Source organism: Hemicordylus capensis, chromosome 2, assembly GCF_027244095.1.
Source record: "Hemicordylus capensis ecotype Gifberg chromosome 2, rHemCap1.1.pri, whole genome shotgun sequence".
Lineage (NCBI taxonomy): Eukaryota > Metazoa > Chordata > Lepidosauria > Squamata > Cordylidae > Hemicordylus > Hemicordylus capensis.
The window spans coordinates 94,791,585-94,813,701 of NC_069658.1; the positions used below are offsets into that span (position 1 = coordinate 94,791,585).

The 22,117-nt window shown below is 43.3% G+C and overlaps 1 protein-coding gene and 1 long non-coding RNA gene across 5 annotated transcripts in view; one reads left to right on the top strand and one right to left on the bottom strand.

Annotated features, from left to right (window-relative positions):
* Positions 1-4,562: 4,562 nt before the first annotated feature.
* Positions 4,563-22,117, bottom strand: part of ERCC6L2 (ERCC excision repair 6 like 2) — a 102,049-nt gene continuing 84,494 nt past the window's right edge. For 2 of the 4 annotated variants that reach the window (XM_053296697.1, XM_053296696.1), the window contains 2 exons: positions 12,653-12,837; positions 4,563-7,796 (listed from right to left, as the gene is read on the bottom strand). In XM_053296697.1, the coding sequence (XP_053152672.1) occupies positions 6,827-7,796; positions 12,653-12,837 (1,155 nt within the window). In that variant the 3' untranslated portion in view covers positions 4,563-6,826. Of the gene's footprint in view, positions 7,797-12,648; positions 12,838-15,162; positions 15,311-22,117 lie in introns of those variants that run through there. The other 2 variants (XR_008316287.1, XM_053296698.1) reach the window with 2 other exon arrangements.
* On the top strand, positions 10,379-15,492 carry LOC128345168 (uncharacterized). Its single transcript, XR_008316289.1, has 3 exons — positions 10,379-10,498; positions 13,117-13,199; positions 13,801-15,492. It is a non-coding gene; the product is annotated as an uncharacterized LOC128345168 (long non-coding RNA).

The following is a 22,117-nucleotide window of genomic DNA, read 5'->3' on the forward strand; positions in this document are numbered from 1 at the left end:
GCCCCGTGGTGGTTGTTTTTTAAAATAAAAGTTGCTCATCAGGACACGGACACATGCGCGCACACTTACACTAGAGCTGCTAGATTGCTACTGGTATAAATGTCTGTTGCTGGGTGTCCGGGGGAGTGGGGAGAAGGGAAAGTTCAACTCAATTTCCTTTTTATCCCTTTCAACTGACATCCTCAATCACTCATGACATGACCAAACCATAGACTTTTAATAGGCTTACACATGCTGCTGACTTCCAGGTTCCTTTCGACCCAGGCCGCACAAGTTCAGCCCTTCAGCTGTTTTTTGACTACAACTTCCATCACCCCCAGCCCCGTGATCAATAGTCAGGGATGATGGGAGTTGTAGTCCAGCATCTGCAGGAGGGACCACAGATATGCAGCCCTGCTTTAGACCCTAATTCCTTCTCCCCCACTAGGACGGAAGTGAAAACTGCTGATAGAAAATAGGGGTTTGGTAAAGATGTGATAGGGCAGCAGTCTGTCAACCCAGAAACAAAAGAGCAAATGCTCTTTCTAACTCAGAATATTTGAAAAATTGGATTTTATAAGAATTTGCTTTTATTTTGAGTGAGGAGATGCTAAAATGCTTATTTTTGGATCCATAGGCCCCCAAAAGGTCCTGAGTTCAGTTAATGGAAGGTAAGGATGATGAATTTTGATCCTTTCCTAAAACCTCATGCAGAGAAACATCATTAGAACAAAGCAGCAACTCTTTCCTAGTTAGCGTAAGATGATAGAGCACTAGCTCTCACAAATCCAGTATGAATCGAGGGATCTTTGTTAGAGGTCATTCAACCCAGCCATGTCCAGAGTGAGGCAAGCAAGGCTCCACCTGCCTCATGATGCAGGGACAGTTTCAGGGGCAAGAGTGAGGTAGTCTCCTCAGCAAATTATTGGGGGGTTAGCAGCGTGGTAAGATGACCCCCCCACACACACTTCACCTCCCTCCCTCTGCTCTCCTCCATCATCACAGTTCTTTGTCACAGGCACCTCCCCCTTCTCCTTGCTCTGCTGCCACTGAGTCCTCCTTTGTTTGCTACTGGCCTGATAATGAGAAGGGGGAAGAAGCAAAAGAGGAAATGAGAAATGGATTAGAGTACTGGACGTACACTATAGAGGAAAGAGAGGGTGTGTACTGTGTGACACATGGAAGCAGCTGCTGCTGAAGCAAAGGAAGAGGAGGATGTGGTAGGGGTGAGTGTGTGTGCATTCACAGGGCACATATGAAAAGATGCAGTAGTTATTGCCTCTACTAGGAAAAAAGGGGGCAGCATTTGCATACAGCCTTGTGTGCAAGGAGGTCTTGGGCTGCCACTGCTCATGATCCTGTCCTACCCTAGAACTTTCTACCCTCTTTCCTAATGTTCTCCATTCCTGACGGGCACCTGCCACCAGTTTGGAACCATTGATCTAGGAAACAGTGGCACTGTTCTCAGTTCATTTGTAGAACATTATTTTCTATGTTCTCCATGCATATGTAAAGTACTATGAGTATTTTCAATTGTTCACTATGCTGCAGTGATATGAGTACAGCAGCATGTTGACTTCTCTGGTGCATTGGAGAACTCAAGCAAGCATCTGGCCTCATTCATAAAGACAGGATGTTGACTAGAGGTCTTCTAGGGTAAATCTCTTCTGCACTGTCCCATGACTAGCTGATAGCTAGTGTAGGCCCCAGGGAACTTTTTATGTTTTAAATGGTGGTCGGAGGGTGGGGGGGATAGCCAGTGAGACAACTGGATAATAGTATGATTTATTATGAAGTTCATAGTTCTTCTTTGGAAATAAACTTAAGAGGTGAGCCCTTTTCAATGTTCAGTTTTCATTGTCTTAAATAACATATGCGGAATGTATGGATAATCTATTCACAGTGCAGGTCATTCATAAAACTGAAAAGAACCTCTCAGTATGTTACACGAGATTAGCTTTTCTCAACAAATGTTTGTTTTAGTAGGACTCTATAGAGATTTTACATTGGAGGGGTTATCCAAGAAAGGGCAGCTTTTAAAAAAACCTCAGTTAAGAGGTTTTCCACTCCATCTTGTGAAAGCAAGCACTATATATTTAATTATTAAAGGTCTGAAAGTTGTTAGTAAAACAAGAGAATAGAATCTGGATTATACCCTTGCTGTTCACAGAAGAACAGTATCTGTAAATTTTGTAAGTTCTGAAAGTTTTGAAAATTCACAATGCTTTTTCTCTTTTTTACTTTTTGGTAATACTGATTTTTAGAAGGGATCAAGGGGGGAAATAAAGGAAATTACAGAGTAGTAAGCTTACTGTTTCTTCCAGCTAAATTAGTGGTATGCTTGCCATTTCAGATACAGTTACCAAGCATACAGTGATCTTCACTATTTTTTAAATAGAGGCCACTTGCAAAAAATAAAATAAAAATCCCTTCAATGTGAGAGCGGTTCCCCACTGTGCTAAACACCATGCAGTGCTGTGCTTTCTCCAGTACTTGGGGGCCTTTGAAAGAGAGCCTTGTGAGACTCTGCACCATTTTGGAGCATTGGGAAGTGTAGTCTATGGGGAAAGTCTATGGGAAGGTGCTGGGAAGGACTACACTCACTAGTTCCACAGGGCTCTGTTTTCCTTAAAGGGGCCCCATGGGCACTTGGCAACATACAGAACTTTGGTCACCTCTGTGCGGTGCCAGTGGGGTTGGCTTCAAATGCCACTGGCTGCCTGACCTCGCAGTGAAAGACTCTATTAAAGAAGAGTAAGTCTTGCTGGTGGGGGAATCAACATGGCTTCTGCAAAGGAAAGCCCTACCTCACTAATGTTTTAGGTTTCTTTGACCACATACTTATTGACAGTCTCAAAGGTGACCCAGTAGGCAGTGGGGCCATTCACACGACCTACCGAGTAGGTGGGCAGGGGGAAGGCTTTGCAAACCTTGCCTTCCCCCACCACATGATTGACGTGTCCTTGGTGGGAGTATCCCACGGTGTACTGCATGCTGGGTGTGGGGGATGAGTGCTCTAGGCACCTGTTTCGGTATCAGCAGAAGCTGCAAGCAGCTTGTGCTGACACATGATCCCGGGAGCCTGGTTAAGGGCAGGTTTGCACCCTTAACCTTGGCTATGAGCCAGGCTTCGGCGCTGGGTATGGCACTGCAGCAGCACTGGGATCCATGCAGTTCCTGGCAGTCCTCATAGATCGCCAAGCTCAAGCCTCACTGTATGTTTGCCATTTCAGAAAGCTTTTGACAAAGTCTCTCACCAAGGCTCTTCAGAATACTTAACAGTCATGGGATAAGAGGATAGGTCCTCTTATGGATAGGTAATTGGTTAAAGAACAAGAAGCAGAAAGTAGGAAAAAATGGACAGTTTTCACAATGGAGGTAAGTAAGAATCAGGGTCCCCTACGGATATATATTGGACTGGTACTTTTTGATTTGTTCATAAATTACCTGGAGTTAGGGATAGTGAAAACTTAAGCATAATATTTAGAGCTTCAGAAGGATCTCTCCAAACTCAACAAAACGAGCAACAAAATCACAAATGTACAAAGTGATGCACAAACAATTCTAACCACATACATGCTGATGCAATCTGATCTGACAACAGCTAATCAGGAAATAAATGTTGGAGTAATAATCAATAGCTCAATTAAAACACCGGCCCAGTGTGCAGCAGCTGATGAAAAGGCAAAATCCATGCTTGGGATTATTGGCAAAGGGGTTGAAATAAACCTGCCAACATTGTTATGCTTCTATACACTTCTATGGTGCAGCCACAGCTGGAATACTGTTTCAGTTGCCCTGGGCACAAAGTAGGTGTTACTATCTTTTCACCAAAATTTACCCATCGTCCTATTTCAGTCCCTTTACTTACATCTGCCAGTTGGTATAACAATTTGGAAGTCAATTTAAGGCATTGTTATACAAGACAGCAAATTCATTACAATGCATAGCATAAGGAAGTTTGCAAATAGTAACTCTTATATTTATGCATCAAATAACTATGCTGGGCTGAAGCCATTTTTCCCCCTTGCCATTGACAATGAAGGCTGAGTTCACACAATCACAAGGATGCTGGTTAAAAGTTAAGACAGATTAGTGAGCCTTGTGAAACTGATGCAAGAACCCAGAATTTCAGGGCAATTCTGGTCAAAACACTCCAGTTAACCAGGATAGGTAACTGGAGTGGTTTAACCAGGATTGCCCTGAAATTCTGGGTTCTCACAATCAGTTCTACAGGGCTCACTAATCTGCTATAACTTTTAAAACCAGCATCCTTGTGATTGTGTGAGCACAGATAAATTAAATCATGTCCTTTATTATATTTGTATTGGATTATTATGATAAAATATAACAAAGAGCAAAGCTGTAAGCTTGAGGCATCAACGTAACTCCTAGCAGGAACCCTTTGTTAGAAAGGTGAGAAGTATCTCATCACCATATTTGTCATTTCATCAAAACAGAGCGCATAAAGCAATTCCTACAAAGCAGTGTGTTGTTCGAATTGTTCCATGCCTACTGTGAAGAAATTAAGCTACAAAAAACCCCCGAGAATACTTTACTGACACAGCTGAATATACGACATCTAGGGTATAAAAGTAATTTTATTTTCAGATAAAATGCTTGCAATAACTTCAGATCTGCTAAAGTTTCATAGTAATCCACCATTCTTCGGGCATAACTACCTGGCAGCTCACAACTACTAAGTTGGTGATGTGCACTTAAGCAATTACTTAGACTAGCAGCAGCTCACATGAAGACTACTGAATGCCACATGGTGACTCTGAGCTACAATCGACTGCTAATGAATTCAACAAAGTGGACAGTGAAGGAGGTGAAATCCACCAAGCCAAAACTTCTGTGTGGTTTCCACTCATTAGTCTTGCACGAATGTCTTTCAAAAGCTTAACAATGTCTGCTAGCCTGTGAACAAATTGGAATTCAGTATTCCAATTATATCTGTTAGATATATTTATCAAATAATTGTTTAAACGCTCTGCTAGAAACCAAAAAGCTGATTGATGCAGAGTGTTAATCATTACTGATTTCTTGTTTTCAAGTAGCCTCAAATACTGTTCACCACCCATACTTTATAAGGGTGCTACATATGTACAAGCAGGATAATCCAGGCATGATTTCAGATTACCCATTTTAAAATTAGGATGAATGAAATAAGCACAGTGGCTGACATCCACTGCAGTGTTAGGAAGGAGTTACAGGTTCTGCACCCTCACAGCAAGGGCTGCTCTGAGCTCAGCCAAGGCACTGTCAAGTAGCAGAGTGTGCACAGGAGGGAAGGGGAAGAAATTTTTACTCCTCTCCCCTCCTTTCGAAAATGCTTTTGGGTTTCCAGGAACATGTTCCTGAGGTTGTGCAGCCCTCAGCAACATATTCCTGGAAGGCAAAGAACATTTTTGGATGGAGGGGAGAGCAGCAAAAATCACCCACCCTTCCACCTGTTCATATGCACTGCTGCATAACAAGCCTTCACCTGAGTAGCCCTGAGCATAGATCCTGCAATGCCCTTCTAATGCTGCCCTGGATGTCAGCAAGTATGTTTTCTTTTCTTGTCTTTCATTTAAAACACTACAATTAAATATTTATAATCCCAATAAAAAGTGGCAGAACTCCAATAACTATACTGCTAAATCCAGAAATTCATACCTTCAAGCTTTAGTTTCAGGCTGACATGGGAGAAAGTGATGCATGTTCTACAGGAGTGTACTGTTAAAGTTATACATTCTTACATACTCCTTGTATTTCAAGTAATCCCAGTTGAATTGCTATACCTTCCAGAATACTTTCAGATATCAAAAATTAGCAGTGTACAACTATTCGCTCTTGCTCAGTTTCCTTTTGCAAGATAATTTTGTGATATTTGAAGATACTTTCTCCTTGACAACTATGGCATGATTTCTTATGCCAGTCATCTTAGTAGCTGCCAAATTAGCTTATCATGAGATAAGTACTCTCAAGATATCATAACATTTGAGTTGGAGAAATTTTTGTTCTAATGTAATTAACTTTGCTTTGATCTTGTGATATCTGAAAGTGTTCCAAGCATAACCTAGTTCAGTGCAATTCCAATCGCGTTTGCAGTTATGCTATCACCCACATTTCCACCATCATTTCTGTCTTGTTGACTTCAGAAAATATGACAGAAAAATGTGTATGTCCAGAGGTCAACAGGTCACATCAAAAAATTAAGAATATAGTCCCTCCTTGGGCAAGGCTACTGCAGCACCTGTGCACAGAGGGATCCCAATATGGTTCAACAGAACTCTGTTTCTCACCTCCCCGCTCAATGAGTGTGCAGGACACTCAACCTGAACAAACTGGAAAGGAGAGGATAGAAAGGGAGATGAGAGGAATGCACGGACTTCCCATTCCTTGTAGCCAGGTGGTAGAGGTGCAAACTTCTGAGGAGTCTCATGAGGATCATTCTTTGCTACATCCTTGTAGAGCGAAGGCTCCTGCCCAAATACTTTCTACAGCTGATTAAATATAATAGAACATAAGACTTCTGTATTTAGGCCAGAAGTGTACATCAGATCAACAGAGGCAAGATCAACAGGTGCAACAGCAAACCCCTTACTTTTGTTCTTGATATTGACCCAACATGCTTTGAGCTTCTTCAGCACTTTTGCAAGAGTATCTTCCTTTTGCAGTTCCTTCAAAAGAGAACAGGCTTACCTCTTTTTAGGAAGAGATTAAAAAGTTTCTGAAAACAACAAGAAAGCCTGCTTTCTTTTGAAGGAGTTGCAATGTGTTGGACCCATTCCAAGAATTAAATAATAATAATCTTTTATAGCCCCTGTGGACATGTCCTCTTGTTTTCTTCATTTCATATTTAGACATCACATCTTGTGCCAGATGACAATTCATCATCGGTGTCAGTTGTGTTATATTTCTTCCATAAAAAATTGTCATTTTTCTTCCAGAGAGACTTCTTGTCCTCTTCTGCCTTCTTTGACAAAGCGACAAGGGGAGCTCTTTCACACAGCTCCTCTATGACAGCCACGTCTGTGAGTTTTTGGATACTCTCCTCATTCTGTTCATTCAACATGTCCCAGAAGTCTCTTGAACGTGTTTTTGCTTTTTCCACAGGCCCAGAGAGGGACCTCCTGGGCAGCTCTGTCGGTCTATTTGCATTACTTTGGAAGAGGTCATTTAAAATAGAGGTGTCTCCTAATACGTCTGCAAAAGAGTTTTTCTTGCCCATTTGAGCCTGTCTGCTTTCTGACTGAGACAGAAAAGGTTTTCCTGGCAGCTCTGTGCCCTTCAGGTTCTGCTGTCCAATAGTAGTATTTGCAGACAGCCTCTCAATCATTCCTGATTTACCTCCTAATGAGTCAGATGCCATAAAGTCTTTAAATGCCTGACTGTTTCTTCCACTAATGCTATCTTGAATGACGACCGTGGGCACCTGTTTATCTTCCACATTATGACACTCAGCAGCCTGTATGCAGGGACCATCTTGAATTTGCCTTGCTTTTGCTTCGTATCTTTTTGGGCCACTTAGATTTGCAGTTCTACAGAGAAAATATTGAGATCCTGAAGGATCAGACTTTGACTTTCCATGTTTAGAAATGGACTTTCTTTTTCTTGACTGGCTTGGGTGCACATCCCCTTCCTCACTTACTTCTGAAACGGAAACCGGAACATCAATTTTTAACAAGTCCTTTAACTCAGGATATTTTGTGCCATAAAATTCTTTCAACATTTTCTGTCTCTCTTCAGATGTAGCTTTGGCTATATGCCTTGCAAGTTCTTCCACTGAAGCCATATGAAAATGAGTTGCAATGTCCTCAAATTGTTTCCTATAGCCAAAACAAAACATAATTATTTATTCCAATCTTTCTTTCTTTCTGAATATGTATATGTATGAAATTGGATGCATTTATTACAAGACCTTTATTTCCAGACTAGATTAGGTGTGGGCAGCCAAAATTCTGCAGTTGAACAAAGAATACTGTTGCAAACTGCAAAAGAAAAAACTTATGCTATGGATGCAACCAGGTTATTGATTCTCTGTGTGTGTGTAAGCTGTTACTAATTGTACAATCTGTATTTCATGATCTGTCTTTTTATCACTTTTGGCATTTCTCAAGTGAAAGCTTATATTGCCATTATTAAACGGCAGCACATTTTCCCTTGACTGATGCAGATAATCATAGAGATGGTTTGATGCAGATTTTTTAAAAAATCAGAGATGGTTTAGCTATAAAGCCAAACCATGGTTTGTCATGATGTCTAAAGTAACAGCACTTGACAAACCACAGTTGGCAAGTGATTGCCAAACCAGTATTGGAAATCTCAATTTGAAGCTGATTTGCAAACCACAGTTTGTGCAAGCTGCAACATCCTAACACTGCACTTGTGCAACAGTGAAAAGTGCATTAGTACAAGAAGACTGTGTCACTCTCAGATATCACAAGGATCTTTGGAAAGGAGCTCTTTTGCAAAAGTTCCCTGCAAAACATAAGAGACATGCCACAGGTTGCACACCTTGTGGAAGCACACACATATTTGCGCTAGTGCAACACTAATATGGAAAGCAAGCGCCAAACAAGCAGCAGCTAGTTTAATAGCTTTGTGCTAGCACAATGTGCTTGCACAACAAGCACAGTGTTAGGACATTGGCCACTGTGTTTGGGGGTAATATCCAAAATGACAACCATGGTTTGGAAAGCTGCTTTTCCTCAGAGGCTGCTGTTTAAGGTACCACTGTGATTCTTGAGAATAGCAGAAGAAGAAGGAAGCTGCACAAGTCATAATATGCCTGTATGTCTTGAACACATGTCATGATTTAGAGTTCTAAACTGCTGTTCATGCAAACCGTGATTTGGCAAACCATGGTTTGAATTAGCCCACCATATCAATTTCTCCAGACATTCTGCAGTGTTAATTATACTACTACTGCTACTGCTACTAACCAACCCTGTCTCCAAAGGGCTCACAAACTAAAAAGAAACAAGGTAGACACCAGAAAGTCACTGGAAAAAAGCTGTACTGAGACTGGATAGGGACAGTTTCTCTCATAGGAACATAATTGCCCTGCTGGATGAGGCACAAGGCCCATCTAGTCCAGCATCCTGTTTCACACAGTGGCCCACCAACTTCTCCCCCTTCTTAATATAAGAGATTCACCACTTCAAAAGCAGCCTCTTTGCTCACTTCGCAGGGTTTTGTATACACATTTCCTGGCATATCAGGCTGGTTTCATACATAACCAATGTGTCATGGCTGCTGCACATTTTCTTTGGTAGGGCTCCATGTCACAACAAGCTTGCATCTAGTTTTTTGAAATATATATGAGTCCATAATATATAATAATATATAATAATATATATGGGGCATGTGTGGGAAACCAAGACATGGGTGCTTCATTGTGTACTTAGATGTCTGCATAAAGTGATAATTTTCCTTGGTATAGTCAGAATTAGTCAGGACCATGTGGCTAACCATTTACCAAAAAACCCCATATTGTTCCTATGGTGATTCAAGGAAATATCTCGATTAGTAATCATCATCTGTATAACACTTTTGAGAGTTCAGAATGCTTCACTTATATTATTTCATTGTAATTCTTACAACAAACATGTATTGCATGTAAAGTAAGTATCATCATGGTGCAGATGGGGGGGGGGCTACAGCTGAGAGGGAGTTTTTTTTGCATAAGACCACCTAGTGTGTCTATGGCAGAGAAGAGGTGAGATACAAAGCAGGGACTTCTTGATTCGTAGCTCAGTGTCTTCACCACCACGACATTAGCTCTTGTTATTCAAAGACTATGAAGTCACTGAATCATGTCCTACAAAAGCAAGCACAGCCATGGTTTCCAACATGACCAAGGACAAAGATGTTGGCAAACTTCTCCAAAGTCATGTTTGGAGAAGAACCCTGCAGGCTCTACAAAGCCAAGTTAAAGAGACGAGCTCTATATCTCTCTAGAATTCTCCCCAGCTTAGAGAAGTTCACTTGTCTCTGTAAATACTTTGACAACAAGATCAGAAAGAAAGAAAACATATTCAAAAGTTTTTAAATTATCAAATAAAATTGCAAATGAATTGTTATTTAACCCTACTTATTATTAAGGTTATTTATGATTAGAGTTATTAATAAAGTTGTGATAAACATTCCCATTTCCTGGAATATTTCTGGGTTTATTTAAATCATATTGTTATCTAGTGCCAACACAGTTTCTCTTCAGAGGCTGGTAGTTGCATATCTGAGGAGGACTTTTGTGTGTGACAGCAGCTGGTAAATGTTGAAAACCCTATTTAAATTGTAGAAACGTTTAGCTCATATTAACCATATGTATTTGTATGAGTTGCTGCACCTATTGAACATTATTCATTGATTTATCTTTCACATTTCTATACTGCCAAATAGGTATCTCTAGACAATTTACATATTATGGAAGGAGGACAAGGATTGGAACATTTTTCATTCATATTAACCTCCTGTGGATTAGATAGAACTTGACAATGAAGAATGCAATGGCTGAAAGCATCAACATGTATGTAAGGCATTATGTAAAGCCATTTCATGAATTTGTTTCTCAAGTGGAATTTATTTGCAATGTATCTATTTATCTGTAGCTTGAGTTCATTCAGGGCTAATAATTATTACTAGCTGAACCCACACAGAGCATCTGTGCAGTAGTACACTGAGCCTGTGGCATCCCCCCCTCCTCCCACAACTCACTCTCTCCCCCCCACAACTTGCTCTCTCAGTCTGTCTCTCCCACAGCCCTCTCGCTCGTGCTCTCTGCCCCCCACAGCCCTCTCGATCACACTCTCTGCCTCCCACAGCCCTCTTGCTCACACTCCGCCCCCCCACAACTCGGCCCTCATCCTTGGCCCACCGGTGGCCGCTCCCCTTTGGCCTGCCGGTGGTCGCTTGCCCTCGGCTCACCGGCCAGCCCGGAAGCAGCCGCTTGTCCTCGGGCTGCTGGCTGACCTGGCAACAGCCGCCTCCTCAACCGTGACCTCTTCTCAAGCCACTGACCCAGCAAAAGCTGCCTCTTCAACTCAGACCCGCCTCCTCCTCCCTCTTGAGGCTGGCGAGGCTTTGCCCACTGGCGGGGCTTCTCCTGAGACTGGCGAGGCTTCTCCCCCCACTCCCCGCCAGGCTACTTCTTCCCCTTCCCTGCCAGGCTGCTTCTCCCCCCACCGCCACAGTGCCTCCTCCTAAGCCCACCGGCAGCCTCCTTTGGGTGGCAGGGCTTTGCCTGCCACCCAGCTCCCTCCTTCCCTCCTTGCCTGCCAGCTAGTCAGGCAGCCATTTTTGGGTGGCTGTGCTGCTGCCGCATCACCTCCTAAGCCCGTTGTCTGTCCCAGCACTGAACAGCAGCTCCGCCCCACCTTTTCATTGGTCATGGCTGCAGCAGGAGCGGGGCTTGCCAAACATCCCCATGCATCCCCACGTCCCCACGCCGTTCTCTTCTCAGTCAGCCATAAGATAATTAAATATATAGATGGTCATTAACATCTACCACACAGAAAAATAGTTTCTGTAGGAAGCCTCCTATTCTCTCCACAATTTTAATTTCAGCAGGTGATACTAATCTAGATGGCACAATAAGCAAGAATGCTTATTAAGTTTGATTGTCAACTATTTGCCAGACAATAAAAGAACTTCTAAAAGCAGCACTTCAGTTTATACAGAAAGCATGTCCAACGGAGAAAACAGTCCTGTAACACTAAGCTATTATGCAATAATTTCAAGATGCAGTTAAAGCTGTGAAGACCTGGCTGAAGATATTTGCCATTTGCTCAGGGGTTCCCAACCTTTTTAAACAAGTGTACCACTTCTGCTGCAGACCTTCAGCTCAGGTACTCCCAAAGAGATTGTGCGCGTGCATGCATGCATACACACACACACACACACACACACACACACACACACACACACACACACTTAAATGTTACAGTTAGGGTGACAGCCACTCCCCCTCCTACACCCAAATAACAGAACACAGCCACAATCAATATAATTATCTGCTTGTAACAAGGCTCCCCCAACCAAGATTACCCTCCATCCATCCACAACCAAATACTACTAATTTTATGAATATTATGAATATGCCTTGAAGAAAAGCAGCAGTGAACACACAAAGAAGCACACTCTTCAGGCCGCTGTGCCTGAGAGTCCGCCAGCCAGCCCACCCACTGACAAACAAATGATAGCAAGCTGGCTGCGTGCTGTTGACAGAACTTGCCATTGGCCAAGCTCTGTCAGGAGAACTCAGGAGCAGATGTGGAAGTGGAGGAAAACTCCAGAGGACACACAGGGGCAGTGGAAGACTCTGGAGGAGATACAGGGGCAGCAGACAGGAGCAGGGAGCTCAGTCCAGCATATAGCTGAGCCCCTGCTAAGTACCACCTGAACAATTCCAAGTACTACCGCTGGTACATGTACCACTGGTTGGGAACCCCTGAGCTATGGGAATAACAACTCATCTTACTCAACAGTTTTCCTGTTGTTTATGTTGCAATAAGCCACAGTTTAAAGACAAAGGTTTCAAACTAATACTGTTCTTACAACATTAAAATTATTAATAATTCACATTGAAACCTAAAGCTTATACAAGATATGCTATACAATAACAACAAAAGAGAAACTGAAGTCATTTTAAAGCCATTTTTCCAACCTACCACTGGATTCTTACCTGCGGATTCCTTTGGGTGTCTTTCCGATCAGAAAAGTCATTGAGCCTATTTGATGAATCTTCTTCTGCTTCTGACATACAGGATGTGAAATGTAAAGAACAGGAAGCTTGCTGGTTTCACACCCTGAATTATCCTTGATCCTCTTCCTTCTTGATAAAGCTTCTTCTGGAGTCTTACTACCTTTCTAAACCAAATTTGAAAAGAAACACTTTACTCTCTGCTGCCTAGCATTCTATAGTTGTGCAACATCTCTTAGCTGACGTTTTGTGACATGATACGGATATAATATTTTTGAGATAACGGCAACAAGATTCCCCAACATCTGTTTTATGTTTCTGTTAGGAAATTTGACTGTTGATTTTTAATCAGCTCTAAAATGTCACTGAAGCCTTAACATGTCATAAAATGCTCAGTGAAAACAAAATCACTTTCAATTTTGACATCTCTGCACTTAATTCCGCAGATAGGCTGTTGACACTGAACAGGAGATGCTTCCCAAATGAAATTTTCTCACACAAGGCACTGGAAATATCTTCCCATATTTAGGTAGGCAATATGGACTTTACTATTCAGCAACCATTTTTGCAAAAGACAGCGAGCACTTTCTCATGATCCCGTGAGCAGGCTTGAGGGTGGGCAGTGTAGAAGGCTGCAACAGCTTACCTTCCCCGCATATGATCTACAAGAGTTGCTGGGGGCACAAATCACACACCCAGATGAGCCACTGCTGCCCAAGGCTGTGCAAAGTTTCAGGGGATGGGTCATGACTTCCTGGACCCCAGAAATCCCACAATGCATTGCACGCATGGATGGTGCGTTGTGACCTCCCCCCCCCCCCGCCGTGATGGCCGGGAGCCCACTCCTGTGCCAGCGCTGGTTGGGAGCAGCCAGTGCTGACACATGAGCAACGCTGACACACGGGCTAATTGTCAGGTTTCCTAGGCAGGTTTGCCACTGAGGCACCGCTGGGAGCCACACAGCTTCCGGCGGTTCTCACGGGTAGCCAAGCCTGGGCTTAGCTCCCCTAGCCCAGTCTTGGCTGCTCATAAGAACAGCCTCAATGTGAGCTAATTAAGGATAAATAAAGATTGTTTTGGCTAAAGATTGAATGCTCTTTATTGTATTTGTAATTTTACTGTTTTGGTAGGTGTTAGGTTGTGAAACCGGCCAGAGACTGAAATAAAGGTAATGTAGTGAAATGCTTGACTAACAAGCAGAAGGTTGCCATTTGGAATCCCCGCTGGTACTATATCAGGCAGCAGCAATATAGGAAGATGCTGAAAGGCATCATCTCATACTGTGCGAGAGGAGGCAATGGTAAACCCCTCCTGTATTCTACCAAGAAAATCACAGGGCTCTGTGGGCGCCAGGAGTCAAAATCGACTTGACGGCACACTTTACCTTTAGTGTAATGTAGTAATCTTTTAATTGATTTGGTCTTTGGGCTTTTATCTGCTGCTATTTATGCATGATGTGTTATTGCTGATGCAGGGTGGGTTTTTTTGGTAAGTCATCTTGAGTGTATGGTTTATAGAAAGGTGAAGTATAAATTGCAATAAATAAAACTGTTTTATGAGTGAGCCACTTCAAGAAGAAGGTTTCAGGTTGGTGTGTTAGGACCTTTTTATGTCCCCAAAGTAGACTACTAAGAAGTCTCACTGCTATCCAGAGACCTCTCTCTTCTTGAGGTTGGCAATTGTGTGGACCGATAGGATGATATTTCTCAAGGGGCTAGATTTGGTCAGGGTCTAAAGTTGCTGACCTGTACAGTATTAGGCCAGCCCTTAAAGCAGAGCTACACAACTTTGGCCCTCATGCAAATGCTGCATTACAACTCCCATCATCCCTTACTACTGGCCACTGTGGTTGGGGATGATAGGAGTTATAGTCTAACTGGCCTCCTAGTTGGAGGCCGAAGTTGTGCAGCCCTGCCTTAAGAGCATTATATTATATAATTTAATCAATGAGAAGTATATAGACTAATGATCATATCAATAACTTTTTTTATAGAGAGGGTTAAAAACTCATAAAGTGCATTTATTCTCTTCATTCATTAAACAATACCAAATGCTTTGACCTACACATCTGTTTAAATACAAGAGGGTGGCGTTTTTGGTTTTGTTTTGTTTTTAAAGAAAAATCTCTTTGGAAAATAGCCAAGTTTTGTAAACAGACTGAAAGCCACAAGCTTTCGTGTCTTTGTAAGAGAACAGAATTACTGTTAAAACTAATACTGTTCACTGTAAATAAATTCCCACAGATGGCATCTGTAATTTGAAAAGGACAAAAACACTTCTAAATATGCTTGCAAATGCTATTTATTTCCCTTAAGAAACTCTTCTCAAAATTAACTGTTTAAAGATTTCTGCCTGGAGGCTAAAAAATAAAGTTGTTGTAAACACAGTATCCTGCAAGCTAACGGCAGAACAAGATTAAAGCAATCATGAATTATCCTTGAATTATCTTAACTCAGCCTTCTGGATGAAAGCCAACTGTTAAACAGACCCACCAGCAATGTCTGTTGATGCAGGACTGCTGGGTTCATTTGAATTTGTTGAACATTCAAAGCAACATCCATCCAAGCTCTAACATCCACAAAGTTTCCACAAGTGACAATCAAGTGCTGGAAATCGGCATAGCTTTAAACGCTGCACTGGCTTTCAAACAATATCATAGAGAATAAAAAATATTCCATGCTGATTAGTTAACATTTTTGTGCTTATTTGTTCTTCACTTATCATTATATACTTATTAATGAAAGTATCTCAGCTTTTCGTTGCTATTTTGGCCCTTTATTTTATTTATTTTTATTTATTTATTTATTTATTACATTTATATACCGCCCAAAACGCAAGTCTTGGGGCGGTTTACAACAACAACAACAACAACAAAACCAGATAAAAAGATTAAAACAATACAATTAAAATTTAAAACATTAAAACTATTAAAAACACAATTTAAACAATATCTAATTAAGAGCCAGGGTGAACAAATGTGTCTTTTTAAAAATGCTTTTATTATATAGAAAGGTAAGAAAAAGGTTACACCTCTGAGCCACCAACTTGTCCAATAACACATAATATGATATAACACATGTTCATACTCATGTGTGCACTACGTACTTTCATACTTATCATAGTTAATTGTTTACATACAGAACAAATGCAAAAATAAACTAATTCTTACCCATCAGTAACTTTCTAACACACCTAGTTGATATGGAAGAAAATTATAAGAAAAAGAGAAAATTAATTGAACAACTCCCACCGGACCTGTCAGTCAGCTAATACCTAGATAATAATCTTGTCTTGGGAAAAACAATAATTTGACTATAAGTAGGAGAGAAAGAGTGAACAAATGTGTCTTGACTGCCTTTTAAAAAGTAGATGGGGAGGCTCTTATTTCAGCAGGAAGTGTGTTCCAAAACCTCGAGGCAGCAACGGATAAGGCCCATCCCTGAGTAGCCACCTGACGAGCTGGTGGCAACTGCAGACGAACCTCTCCAGATGATCTCAATGGGAGCTGAACTTCATAGCAAAGAAGGCATTCTCTTAAATACCCAGGACCTAAGCTTCTTTAGGGCTTTATAGGTTATAACCAAAACCTTGTCTTTTGCCCGGAAACATATTGGCAACCAGTGTAAATCTTTTAAGATATGAGTGATATGGTCTTTCTGAGATGACCCAAAGACCAACCTGGCTGCCGCATTCTAAACCAACTGCAGTTTCCAGACTACGTACAAAGGCAGCCCCACATAGAGCGCATCACAGTCATCAAGTCTGGAGATAACCAGCAAATGCACTACTGTTCTGGGGTCATTTATCTCAAGAAATGGATGCAGCTGGTGTATCAGCCAAAGCTGATAAAGGGCACTTCTGGCCACTGCCTCAACCTGGGACACCAGGGAGAGGTTTGTGTCCAGAAGCACCCTCAGACTGCGTACCTGTTCCTTCTGGGGAAGTGTGATTCCATCCAGAACTGGCAGATCAAAATCATCTCCCAAATTCCAACCACGCACAGTAAGTACCTTCGTATTTTCTGGATTCAGCCACAGCTTGTTACCTTCTCATCCAGCCCATCTCTGCCTCTAGGCAGGCATCTAGGGAGGTTATGCCTTCTCCTGATGATGCTGACACGGAGAAAAAGATTTGGGTGTCATCAGCATACTGATAACACCCTGCACCAAATCTCCTGATGATCTCTCCCAGTGGTTTCATGTAGATGTTAAACAACATCAGAGACAATACGGTTCCTAGAGGTACGCCATACTGAAGTTCAGTTTTTGAAGAACAACAGTCCCCGAGGGATACCATCGGGAATCTGCCTAAAAGGTAAGAGTGGAAGCACTGCAAAGCAGTGCCTCCTACCCCCAACCCCCTCAGGTGTTCCAGAAGGATACTATGGTCAATAGTATTGAAAGCTGCCAAGAGGTCCAAAAGGACCAACAGAGTCACACTTCCTCTGTCAATTCCCAATTGGAGATCATCCATCAGGCTGACCAATAGTCTCCACCCCATAGCCCACCCGAAAGCCAGTCTGAAATGGGTCTAGATCAGGCATCCCAAAACTGCGGCCCTCCAGATGTTGCTGAACTACAACTCCCAGCATCCCTAGACACAATTTTTTGTGGCTGGGTATGCTGGAAGTTGTAGTTCAGCAACATCTGGAGGGCCGCAGTTAGGGGATGCCTGGTCTAGATAATCAGTTTCATCCAAGATTGCCTGGAGTTGGGGGGCCACCCACTCAACCACTTTGCTCAACCACGGAAGGTTAGAGAAAGGCCTACTATAGTTGCTCAACTCTGAGGAATCCAAGACAGGCTTCTTCAGAAGTGGTCTAATAACTGCCTCTTTAAGGCAAGGAGGCATCCTGCCCTCCATCAGAGAAGCATTTATGATCTCTACTAGGCCTTCTATAACAACCTCCCTGCCAGATAGTATTAGCCATGTCGGGCAAGGGCCGCATCGCTCCAAGCAGCTTGTCCACATCCTCACGAATCACAAACTGAAACTAATCCAGCCTGACCACATAAGAGGAGTCACTGGACACCTCTGATTCAGACACTGCAGTAATTGTGGGTCTAAACTGTGGGTTTTTCAAAAAAAAAACAACAAAAAAAAACCACCTTGAAAACCCATCTTTTCGCCCAAGCTTTCTCAGCTTCCTAAATTTTTAGGTTTTAATTTCTGGTTTATTTTTGAATTGTTAAATTGTTTTTAGTGTTTTAGTGTGTTTTTAACTTGTTTTATGCTATTGTTAATGCCCAGAGACAAAAGTTTGGGCCAGTGTACAAATCTGATAAAACAAACAAACAAATAAATCCAAGTCAGCCTGAATATGAGAGATTTTATCCACACAGAAATTATTAAATACATCATAGCGGGTAATAGATGGTACCAAATTCTGATTCAAGGGCGGAGGGGCACTTACTATCCCTCTCACAACTCTGAACAACTCCACTGGACGTGAGCTTGTGGACACAATATGGGCCAAAAATAATCGCTTCTTTGCCGTCTGTATTGCCAGAGCATAGACCTTCAAATGTGTTCTATGTTGTAATCTGTTGTAATCTGTCAAAGTTGAGTCTAGTCTTCCTCCACTTGCACTCCAGTCATCTACCTTGCCACTTCAGCCCCTGTAGTTCTTCCGTATACCAAGGGGCCAATTGTGAAGCGGGTTGGAGAGGACGCTTAGGAGCAATCATGTCTACTGCCCTGGTAAGTTCGCTGTTCCAATTCTCCACCAGGGCATCAACAGGATCACCAGCAGAGCCAACATTAAATCCCTCAAAGGTTTCCTGGAACCCTATTGGATCCAATAACCTTCTCAAGTGGACCATTCTAATGGGTCCCTCGCCCCTGCGAAGGTAGGGTGTGACTGTGAGTCCAACTTTAACCAGATGGTGGTCTGGCCATGATAATGGGGAAATCACAGGAGTACCCACCCATGGAACACCACTCTGATCAGAGTGAAAAACCAGATCAAGCTTGTGATCAGCAATTGTACGTTGGTCCCAAGACCCTTTGTGATAGGCCCATAGTCGTCATGGCCACTATGAACTCCTGAGCTGCCCCGGACAAATTGGTCCCTAAATGAACATTGAAGTCCCCCAGCACCACAAGCCTGGGAGACTCCAATGCCAAGCCCAAGCCCGTCAGCTTAGTTAGGGACTCTGTTGGGCAGCGGGGGGATCAGTACACCAACAGAAGTCCCAGTCTATCCCTGGTCCCCAAACTTAGACATAAGAACATAAGAACAGCCCTACTGGATCAGGCCCAACGCCCATCTAGTCCAGCATCCTGTTTCGCACAGTGGCTCATCAGATGCCGCTGGAAGCCACAGGCAGGAGTTGAGGGCATGCCCTCTCTCCTGCTGTTACTCCCCCGCAATTGGTACTCAGAGGCATCCTGCCTTTGAGGCTGGAGGTGGCCTGTAGCCCTCCGACTAGTAGCCATTGATAGACCTCTCCTCCATGAAGTTATCCAAACCTCTCTTAAGGTCATCCAGGTTGTTGGCTGTCACCACATCCTGAGGCAGAGAGTTCCACAAGTGGATCACGGGTTAGGTACACACATTCAATATGGTCAGACACTTCCACAGGAATCCTGCTCAGGGAGAGGTTATTCTTATAGACCACAGCCACTCCACCTCCCCGCACCTGCTCCTCAACAGAGTACCCTGGACAGAGAAGCTGGGGCCAGAATAGGCCACCAGCCTCCCTCAACCAAGTCTCTGTAATACATACCAGGTCTGCCCCTTCATCCAGAATCCAATAATGGATGGTTTCAGACTTGTTCTGGACAGATGTGGCATTACGGAAGAGCAAGGTGAGGGTCTGTGGGATGTTGGCACTGCTCCCCAAGCCCAAAGAGCAGGCAGGACAGCCGGAAGGGGAAACAGCTAATAGATTTCTGACTGCCCTTCCCCTGTAACAACTCACTGACCTACCAACTTTACTTCTTCTATTCCCCACCACCACTGGAATAGCCAACACAGCCAGTGGACACACACACTGTCTCCCCATCCCCAGACAAACCAAGACACGTCTGAAACACCTAGGACCTGAAAAAAACACATAAGCCAAAAAAATACCACCTGGCCCTCACCCTCACCACCCCCCAAAGCGCGACCTCCTTTGGTGTCGCCCATTCAGTGGTAACCTTGCCAGTGGCGGGCCTGCCACCACAGGGCAGCCGCCCTTTTATAAGCCCAGAAAGATGGCTAATCTGGGCAGCTGGTCCTCAAGAACTGCTGACTCAGTCCCTCTGGCCCCGATCCCACACAGACTCACCCACAGGGCAGCAGCCACAGCCCCACACATTAGGGGGCACACAGGCTGGCAGGCTGAGAACAGCAGACAGCAGCCACATAGGCTCTCACCACTGGGCAGCAGCTGTCTCGGGGAGGCAGATATTAAGGCGTCCTCTTCCTCGCAAGGCTCCTGGCAACTGAGGTCTGTCATTAAAATACTTTTCATGTGATTTCCCATGTAATCTGCCTGGATGCTCCATTCATCAACAGAGGACCTAGTGACAGTTCTCTGGCTATCTGAAATACACATGAATCAGGGCCTTCTCAACTACAACATCTAGCTTGTGGAATGATCTGTCCAAATAATATCCGTTCAACTCACTATTGCTTTTCCACATGCAGCCAAGACTTGGGTTTTTAAGAAAGCTTTTGGGTTCATTTAATGTGGACTATGGAATTATGTTCTGCTGCTGGTTGTTTTTGTTTGTTTATTTTGTGTTGTTATCTATTCACTGGTGTTTTAAATTCTGTCATTGTAAGACATCTTGAACATTTCCCACAAAAATGTAGAGTATAAATATTTAAACAAACAAAAGGATGACTATGAGAGCCCAATGCAACTGTGGGAGGTGTAGTGGGCCTCATTTAAAATACAGGTTATTTTCAATCTCAAGCTTATACTATTCATATTTTTTCACTGGACAACATTCATTTATTTCAATCAATTCAACATTAAAAGCGTGTACTGTTACCAAACATGAAAATATTTATCTAGACAAGAGGTGTTGCACAATTTTTTCGTGTGTGCATGTGCGTGTGCATGCATTTAATGCATATTAAACTGAGAAAGAGTTTTCATGTCTAGTAAATTAACTGCTATGATTAAAAACCTTTTGATCAAATCAAAAGGTGCCCCGATTAACTGTGACTTTCACTGTGCCATTATGTGCACTGCATTACTAGAGGTTAGCAGATAGGCATCCCTTTCCCACACTCATGTTCTTTCTTACATCAGCTGGTCTCAGGATGGGACTCTAAGGGGGCGGGGGGATATGGACTTTTCTGCTACCAAAGCTCAGGTGTGCACCTTCTGCCTCTCTGATCTCATTAAGTCCAGCTCTTCTGGGCTCACGAGCAGTCAGGTCAGTGCTGCCATGATGAATGAGGCAGTTGGTGGAGGAAGGGAATGGATGGATCATAAGGGCTGCTGGTAGCCCATGCAATTAAGCAAATCAACATGGAGGTGCAGGTCTGGCTAGATAGGAGGCTGACACATCCCAGGCCTCCCATCTGGTTGTTTGAAGGTCAGGTGAACAGGCCAATGCAGTGCACTCTCTGATTGGCCAGCCACTGCAAGTGTCAGGTTGCCTAAGAGGATCCCACCCCCCAGCTTTTTCCAGTGGGTTGATCATCACATTGAGGGTTTGAGGCTGCAGTCTCTTCTACATAAGACCAATCCTGTTCTACAGGGCTGTGCCTTTATATGAAGACTCTGCGTTCCTAATATGTCTGGGGGGCAGACGGTTGAGAGGTGCCCAGGGTGTCCCCTACCGTGCCTGGGTGATTCGAGAGCTGCTCTGCTGTATGAGCAGCATGGGGTTCAAGACTTACCTGCTCCTCCTCTTTTGCTTTTGACATGGATACTTTTGGCCAACCATGCAAAAAGAGAATTTAGACTTAATTTTACTATTCTAGCTGGCAGGTCTCAAAACTGGCTGACCTAGTTTCCATCCTGGTTCTCTGTCCAGTGAGCTAGCAGCATCTTCTTTTGCCTAACACGTGTTGTTTTTTCCAGCTCCTCTATTGTCAAAAGGATCCTTTCCTGCTGACAAATATTGCTTCCCCAGGGAGGGTTCTGTGTGTGTTGCATATGCCTCCCCCCTCCAAAGGGAACCAAGTATCCCAAGAGAACTACCTTCCTTCCCTGTGTGTTACCCAGTCGGAAAAGGTAGTTATTAGGAGTGTGTGTGTATATATGTCAGTGGTAGAAGAGGATTTGAACCCAAGTGCACTGGGCTTACTAGCAGCACTGTTTCTGCCTTCCTGCTGCCTGCACCACAGGGGCTCATAAAATGGAGGGTGCTGCTGAGTTCTTGTGTCTGATGGCCTGTGTGTGTATGACAGGGTGATGTCACAGGGCATCTCCACATCAGCGTGGTGATGTCATGGGGGCATCTCCATGTCAGTGTGAGTTGACTGGCAAACTTGGGTCT